The sequence below is a fragment of the Limulus polyphemus genome, unplaced genomic scaffold, assembly GCF_000517525.1.
Source record: "Limulus polyphemus unplaced genomic scaffold, Limulus_polyphemus-2.1.2 Scaffold415, whole genome shotgun sequence".
NCBI lineage: Eukaryota > Metazoa > Arthropoda > Merostomata > Xiphosura > Limulidae > Limulus > Limulus polyphemus.
The window spans coordinates 120,096-129,250 of NW_013666025.1; the positions used below are offsets into that span (position 1 = coordinate 120,096).

A 9,155-nucleotide genomic window follows, 5' to 3' on the forward strand; every position below is an offset into this window, starting at 1 on the left:
ACTTACGGTGCCTACTGTTCCCTTGACTCAATTATCTATCTCTCCGATCTATCTATATCTCTTGAATCGCACTGGTTTTTCTCGCCAGGCTTATATACTAAAAAGAGGACGCCTCGAACAAACTCGGGCCTTCTCGATAATTCATGATCCTTCGAGAAACTCCAGCGCGCATACTCTCAGCGTCACACGACTTCCGCTGTCGTAACAATATCATTATTTAGCCACGGCATAGCAGCTCATAGAACGGCTCTGATATTTCTTTTGTTTTCGAGTACAAACTTTTAGCTCATAACTCCGCCATCTCTTGACCGGTTTGAGATCTAATTACAGATTTGGACTCAGGAGGTCAAACCCTTTCCATTGATATACTTGACCATTACCAAGGTCTCGTAGATTAATTTACTCTAACCCTGCCTAAAAGAATTTCAGTTTGAGGGTAGGCTGGTAGAGGTCCTGATGAGTAATAAAATTGAATCAGGTATAGGCGCGCTCCACGTTTTTTATTGCTGGCGTACAAAAATATAGCTAATAAAAAGGAACAAAAGGTCTCGTAGATTAATTTACTCTAACCTGTCTAAAATAATTTCAAATGCCGTGGCTACTGAGGATTCCTTCTTGTTTAAATTATTAAAGTATTGCAAAAAACGTAGTGTTTAATCTAATTAAAAATCATAACGTGGGATAATATCAACTTTAATATCCTTTTCAGAAGAATGAAAAATAAATTTGACCACAACTACTTGCAAAAACATATTTTATACTAAAATTATTATAATGGTAACATCAAACGTAATATTAACTCTTCTCTTTGAAAATCAAAAAACAGTAAACGTAGGCTAAGAACAATAGGTTATTTTGAGAGTTAAAAAATGTGCCCTCATCTCTAAAGCGGAAGGTTAAAAATACCTGGAAAGGCTTTAGGCTTCGTGTTTAGCGGGAGTAATAATATACTTATTATTGTGCTGTCGTGTTGCTGTTTCCAGAGTGCTTGTGAATGCTTAGGTTAGCGACGTAGATTTGGCGTTTTCTGATTTGTCAACACCATTCAATATGGTGAGTTAACATTAAATTCTGACTTTGTACTAGCTTTGCCAATGTAGCATTTGACTTGATTTTCAAATTAGCTAAACCATCTAATTTGAAATGAAATTTGATTTGTCAATAATGTTTTATAGTTAAGTTGTATTTTCTTCGATGTTAAGGGTAAATAGTTTTGCATTAAACGACATAGAAATTAGAACTTAGAAGTTCTAGTTCAGGTTAATTTAAATTAATTAGTTTATTTACATTTAAACTAATTGTAGTACTTTATCGTTAAAACGTTAGAAGATAATTGTTACGGTAAATGTTACAACTAATATTAATACTAGTTGCAGAACTAAGTTAAAACTTAAAAAGTAAACGTTTAATGTAAATTGTTTCGTGGACTGCAGAAGAAAATTTGTGTCGTTAGGCGCCTAAAATTTGAGAGATTAATACTAGGTGGCTTTTGTTGTTATTCGGAAACATTTAGCCACAAAAAATGTTGAATTTCTAAACTTGATAAGGTTACTGAACAATAACATATATATTATTAAATGGCATTGACTTCGATAAGCAAATAATGTGCATATAAAATATGATGTTTTACACGGTACCTTAATAATAATTGTGTGTTAAATTGATATAACATACACATTTTCTGAAATATCTGATAATAAATTGTATAAAATTAAAAAGTTATGAAAGCTAATTTCTAGAACTCAGAAGAGAAATGTTAGTTTCATTTTGATAATTTGGTTAACTTGAACTAAAGACAAAAAAGTTAATTTAGGCATAGAACTTGTAAGTTAATGTTCCAACTTCAAATAATTTTTTTTTTGTATACAGAGTAGTCAGATTAAAGGTTAAAAACGTTTATTGATATTACTATTACTAATTCATGTGTTTCGTAATTATATTGTTCTATCACTATTTGTGTGAAGATCAGCTTAATTATTGTGACGCGAATTTGACGACCTTGTGCAGTGGAAATCCTGCATTTACGTAACGTGGTGGATTGAATCAGTTTGTCTAAATTTAGAAACCTACTGTAATGCACAGCAAGTATAAAGTTACTGTACAACAGTCATGCATATAAACAGTAAACTTTGTTTTGTTAGTTATTCATGCAAATGTAAGATCGTTAGGGTAGTATGGAAATGTTATTTATTTTTATAATCTTCAAGTATATTAATATTGGCTAACATTTTCTTTTATGACATCAAATTGTAGGACATGGGTTATCCCAAGACATTTAAATTTCTTTCATTAAAAACGTTATTGAAAAGAAGGAAATTAAGAACCCACATTTTGATACAGGGTGGTTCAAAAGCCATTTACTCTGCATTTAAATCTCTTTTTATGTGGACAGTATTTGATAAGTAGTACCAAAACTAATTACTCCTTTCTTTCATGTTTATGTATTACTATTACTCTCATGTGCCCCTACATCAATCTGAAACAGATGAAAATGAAAAATGTTTCAGCAGTAGTTGAATTAGTTTAATAAATGTTAACAAGTAAAACAGCTTTTAATAGGCAGAAAGTATAAAATGTTCTAAATGACATTTGTGTAGTTAAATAATGATGTTGCTAAAATTGGTCACTGCCTTAGAGAAGCAGCCATGTTTGATATGATGATGTCAAACTATTTTTATTCTTTGACTATCAACAACAGATGGGGTTATCGAAAGCATAAAATAATACACATACATTTAAGACAAAATTTTAAAAATCTCATTGTTTTGTCAGTTTGAAAAAAAAGAAGTATCACTAATGAGTGAGTAATGACAAATAGAATATGGGAGTAGAGGGGAAAATAACATCAGTAAATATGAACAAACCACTTATTTCATGTGGTTGTAAAAACAAAATGGTTGCTTTTCTCTATGATGTGATATTTTATACCATAGGTGTCATATTTAATGGGGTACAGGAACCTGAAGCTGTGTGTGATCACCCCAAGCTTTCAAGAAACATGGTATATCACTGCACTTATAGTGAACACTTGATTATATGTATATATGTGTGTGTATTCATTTTATTATTAACTTTTTGTTTTTTCTGGTGCCTTAATGATGAAATTAAACCATTAATAAAGAAAGTGACCACTGCAAAATTCATAACCCAGTCATAAATTGACTGGGTAATTATTTTTAAAATTAAAATATCTTCAAGCTTATTAGTGTACAGTGACCTTTCATCACTAGCCTAATGTGCAGTTTGCTCTTCACATGAAGCTATTGGTAATAAACTGTTTAAGCTATCTCCCCCCCTTCAAAAAAAAACAAACTTCTTTATGATACATCAATTTGGTTCTTTATATGCAACCTCTTTAACCAGATTTATCACAACAGCAACATGTCGAAGTTTCAACTTAATATCAAAATGAAAATGATAGGTTTTTAAGTTTAATGAAAAATTTGTATATGCATTATATATATATATATATATATATATATATTGCAAAACTGTATTTACAAATATGCATTAACTGATAGACAGTGATACTGTGAATCAATAGGCATAGGTCTGCTTTAAGTATGTACTGTGCAATTACATAATTCATATTCAGAATATTATTCTATTTTGTAAGCTATATAATGTTAGGATACTTTACTAGCTATGTAATGCTATGATATTTTATAAATTATAATAATGCTGCGATACTTTGTAAACTGTGTAATGCTGTGTTACTTTGTAAGCTATATAATGCTATGGTACTTTCTAAGCTATGTAATCTTATATAATGCCATGGTACTTTATGAGCTGTGTTTTGCTGTGAGGCTTTATAAGCTATGTAATGCTGTGATACTTTGTAAGCTATGTATCATTTAATTCTATGATACTTTTTAGCATAGCTACACCTATGAATGAACAATAGGAAAAGTCCTTTAGGTTAAATGAAGGTTTATTTATGTATTTTCATACATTTTGGGAGTAGGGATAGGAGTGGGCTGTTGGTTAGAAAGTTTTCCTGAAATTAAAAGTAGGTATGTGATTATATCCTTTATAAATGGAGACTGGATGATGTACATAATTTCTGGGGTGACATGGTTGATTGAATCATCAGATGCCTGAGAAATAGTCTTGACCTCCTTAAATTGAGAGATCAGTAATTTAGTCAGTTAATGCACTATTGGGCTTAATGGCATAATGATTCCCGTACCATGCTGTTTATGTAATAAATTGAATGCTTTGACAAATATTTATACTTGTGTGCATAAAAATACTAACTTTTTATACATATTTCAAGTATTTTATGATCTGACAGTGTACTTTTCATCCTTTTTTTTTCCCTCCTGGGTTCAGGTTATGTTGTAACATTTTCTGTCATTGAGCTAGTTCTTTTGGATCATTTGTTAAAAAATTATGTCAAGTCCAATCCAAGTGATAAAAAATTGATTTATTTCTTTAATAAGCATTTGCTACAGTTACATTCATTGTAGGCCTAATTTCAAGAACATAAACTTTTCAACATAAACTCTGAAACAAATGTAGGCCTAACTTACTTATAAACGTGTAGAATTTCATAGCTAATTGATTAACAGAATAGTAGAATAGATGTAATTACTCTCATTTTTAAAACTAAATAACTTTTATGACACTGAATTTAATCAGTCAATGCCCATTAACTCTGAGCTTGCTAACTGACTAGCATTGAACTCAGTGAACTGAATCTATTGATTAATGATTACTCGTATTTATATCCTACTTTTATTTCTACATAGTATGACAATCTCATTTTGTACCATGAGACATGGTGACTAACAGTGCATTATTTTTTCAGAAACTTCATGTCACCTTAGAATTTTCAATATAATTTCCTGTGTGTGTGTGTGATACCCCTCTGGCTTGTACACAGTATGGAGTTGCAAAAATATTTTTATTTTATTATATTTTTCTCAAAGAAGATCCACTCTCCCAGATTTGTGTGAAAGCCTTATCTTCATGTTGCCAATGGTACTGCAGTAACTAAAAATATTGCTATGGTGACTAGGTTGTCTATAATAGCCTCAACTAGCTCAAAGACACATCAAGTATTCTGGAAATTGTTTATTAACACATGAAGATAGCTTACAAAGAACAATTCATGAACACTTGATGGGTAACATTCACAAGCTGAGTGGCAAATCCAATCATAATCATCAGGAGCAGTAGCTTTCTTTAGCAAACAACTAAATTGTAACATTGGAAATATAGGTTACAACACTGCCTCCTTCCTGGATTGTGAAGTCCCTTGAACAGTTTTAATACAAAAGTAATGCACTAAACTGCTCATTCACCAAGTTTTTTTTAGTCGGTTTTCTTCTCCAAGAGTTATGTTATTTAGATGGAATGACCTCTTGACCCTTATCCTCGCATGTCACTGAGGGAGTGACTGTCCTCCATATGTGAGTACTGAAGGTTCAATGGCACTTTTAAGTTCTCTTACATACATCAGTGATAATTATATTTTGTCCCTAGCTTCATTTGCTGCTGTTCAGTAATTCATGAGTAGCATTAACAAAATCTTGATCCCATGTTTTTTGTGATAAATTACTAATTTATTCAAAAGTTTATGATTATATTTCTCCACCATAGCCTTGGAATAGGGATGAAACTACATTGTCCTAGTCTATTTAATTCCAAGGATCTGACATATCCATAAACAAAGTTCAGTCCCTTATCTGAGTAAATTTCAATATGTACCCCAAATTTTGAAATGAAGGCATTGACAAGAAGTTTTCTTGCTAGCATTTCTTCTTCCTGTGTAGGAACAGCATATGCTTCTGGCCATTTGATGAAATAGTTCATCAGAACCATGAGGAGTTTATTCCCACTGTTACTCTGTGGTAGAGGGCCAAGCACATTAACAGCAACTTTCTCAAGTGGTGCTCTAACACAGTACTGTTGTAACTGCTTATTCTTTTTCATTTGTGGATATTTTTGCTAACAGCATAGTTCACATGACATACACCAGGTCTTTACATATCCATGGCACCCAATTTTATAAGAGCATTCTCTTTCTCTTTAATGTCTTCTTAATACTTAGGTGGTCAGCCATTGGAAGGTTGTGAAGATGATGGAATGCTTCGGAATATAGAGACTGTGGAAGTATCAACTGTAGTTGTAATTTATGTTCAGTGGTATCTTCCCTGTTCCAACATAATAAACCCTTTTGTAAACTTAATGAATCCCACTGTATCTAGTATGTCTTTGTTTTTAAGCTGTATGGAGCAACTGTTTGCCATGAAGGTGTTCTTCACACTGCTCTTGAAACATTAAAAATTTGGTTTCAATCATTGGTTATTAAAAAACACTGGTATAGAGGGCAAGCTATGTAGAGGATGATTTTACAAAATGATGACAATAAGTGCATAGTACAAGAGATCCTCTTACCTCATACAAGTTCCTTGGGGTTGGCTAATTCTGAACAGATTCAGTCTTGATGGGTTTTTAGTCACTTCTCTGCTAGCTGTGTCACACGGGAAACTTGCCTGTTGATGGAACAATTCACACTTCATTGGATTTCTTCCTCAATAAATTCAGAACTTCCCTGATCTCAACATAATCATTATCAGAGGTGTTCCCATGCATAATTATGCCATACAAGTTGGTAAGTATGATGTTTCAGAGTAGTTGAGAGAAATCACACTCCATTAGTCATTTCAATGTACCAAGTGCATTACATAAATTGAATAGTAACTCAACAAATTGCTATTATCCATTTCCTGCAGTAAAGACTATCTTCTCTCTACATTTTTGCTAACTTGCACTTATCAATATCTGCTCTTAATATCCAATGTTAAACACAATTTTGATCCATATAGAGTAACCAAAGTACATTCATTTCCTGGTAGTGAGTAAGAGTCCTTCGTTGTGACTTCATTCATCTTCTGGTAGTCCATACAAAACATTGTGGCTCCATCCTTCTTCACAAGTACAGGGAGTGATGCTCAAGGAATAGTACTTGTTTATATCACCTTTTATTCCTTCATGGCTTCTATTTCTTTAAAAACATCAGCCTGTTTTGCAACTGAGAGTCTTCTAGCTAACTGATTTATTGGGGGCTGCATCTTCAGCAGCAATCTTATGAGATATTTATTTGTTTGATGTGTGTGTCATGTAGTCCACTAGAGAAGGTATCTAGATATTCCATAAGTCATGTAATCTCTACCAGTGATCACTTGTAAGACTTCCACAGCTTCTGTTGTACATTTCTTGTATGTGAGGATTTAATGTCAGATTCCTATATCTTTCTTCAAAGGTGACTACTTATGATGTTCTTTGATGTGAAAGAACTACCTATACAGCTTCACATCTTACAGTGTCTCATCCAGACTTGATTCAAATTTTATGGTTCATTGTGTTCTTGACCCTAATGACAATATCTTTATTCTTGAAATCCACAAGATATCTTCCACCCATTAATCCCTTAGGACGTGCTGTAGTATTTGGTTCTACTACACCCCAGTCATTAGATGTAAATTTATTCCTAATAAGTCCTGGTATGATTATTTTACTACTTGATGTCAATTGCCCACATACCATAAGGCATAGAAAAGTTTCTTTCCTGCAGTGTCTTCCAACTTTTCTCTCTTTGGAACTTTTTGTCCACTTGTGTTCGCATCAATTCATCTTCTTTTTTCATTGCTGGAGCCCCCCCCCCCCTTCATTACCAAATCTCATCAAACTATAGTAGTTGTAGAACTAGTGTAAGTAACAGTATACAGAAGTTGGTGCTTAGGAACATAATTATTTTTCTTTTACTCTTATGTTGATAAGTTTGTGTAACATACAACAATTTCTTTAAGATATTCAATGCAGTATATATCTAAGTGAAAATGTATGAAATCTAGACATTAGCAATCGATGTATTCGAAGGAAAACAAAGTTTGATAATAAACAAAATTACGACACTTATGATATACAGCATTGTTAATTGACAAAAAGGGGACACTGATAGAATTCCGAAACGTTTATCCACGTCCCCTTTTTGTCAATAAACAATGTTGTATATCATAAGTGTTGTAATTTTCTTTAGTATGAAATCCAGTTTTGTAATTTGTGTTGATGAATTTTTAGAGATTTAACTGAAATCTGTAACACACTTGTTGGGATTTACTTAAAACTGCTATTCAACCAACACCATCAAAGTTGTAAACATCTGTCCGCTAACTAAATTGTACAGTCCATAAGAATTACCCATCATGGATTAATTTGAATGAAAGAGCATGAAGCTAGAACTGACAGCAAAATATATTACTTGACGTCCTTTTTTCCGACTAATTGAAACATGGGTTATGAAAAGCCAATGTTTAAAAAAAACTAACATTGAGGTTTTTCTTTTACACATTTTCATTTTGTGATCTACCTTATTTATAAATAATTAAATAAACAGTGAACATGTTGTATTATTTTATGAAGAAACATTTACCTTATTTTAGAATAGTTGAGCAGTAGAGCTTACAGCTTTTAGAAAAGTTAATGTTATTAGTGATTGTCTATTTATCATTATGCTGCATTATTCCAGAAGCTTTTTAGATACTGAGGGTGTGTGTGTGTCAAATCTGGAGAGGGGGGGAGGCAATAGAAAGAATATCATTGATTGGTTAAAAACTTCCAAAAAGTGGAGGAGCAATAGGATGACCCAGTAGCCATTGGTTACATAGCTAGCCACATTGATGCCTGTTTATGTTTACCATATATGTCAATAATAGTGTAGCTTCAGCTTGATATGTTATTTATTACTAGCTACAAGTGTGGCCAATGTTACTTATTGCTTTAATCAAAAATGTTACATCAAGTTAATATTCATTATTATTTATTTCCTCAAAAAAAATGTTGATTGCTGAATAACTTGCTCATTTAATTGTGTTTAGAACTTACTAGACATAGAATAATAACAGTCCAACAATATCTAATATCCGTAAATTGTTAACCCATGTATATGAATGAAACTCCTGTTTAATTATGACTAGATCTAGCTAGATAGGAGGCACTGAAAAGAGAAAATGTGCTGCTCCTAGTACAGTAAGCTTTAAGGTGTGTGATATATTTATTTTTCAGCAACCATATGTGTTTCTACTGCTTCTTCCAGCCTGTACTATAAAATGTATACATATTAACCCTTTCTATACGGGTCACAGGTG

General features: G+C 32.4%; 1 protein-coding gene across 4 annotated transcripts in view; it reads left to right on the plus strand.

Moving 5' to 3' along the window:
• Positions 1 to 946: 946 nt before the first annotated feature.
• LOC106458090 (protein boule-like) overlaps positions 947 to 9,155 on the plus strand; it is a 47,332-nt gene continuing 39,123 nt past the window's right edge. For 2 of the 4 annotated variants that reach the window (XR_002610307.1, XM_022384217.1), the window contains exon 1: positions 2,807 to 3,001. Coding sequence is in view for 3 of the 4 variants with exons in the window: in XM_022384217.1 (XP_022239925.1) it covers positions 2,822 to 3,001 (180 nt within the window). In the remaining variant the exon portion in view is untranslated. Of the gene's footprint in view, positions 1,054 to 1,179; positions 1,204 to 2,806; positions 3,002 to 9,155 lie in introns of those variants that run through there. The other 2 variants (XM_022384219.1, XM_022384218.1) reach the window with 2 other exon arrangements.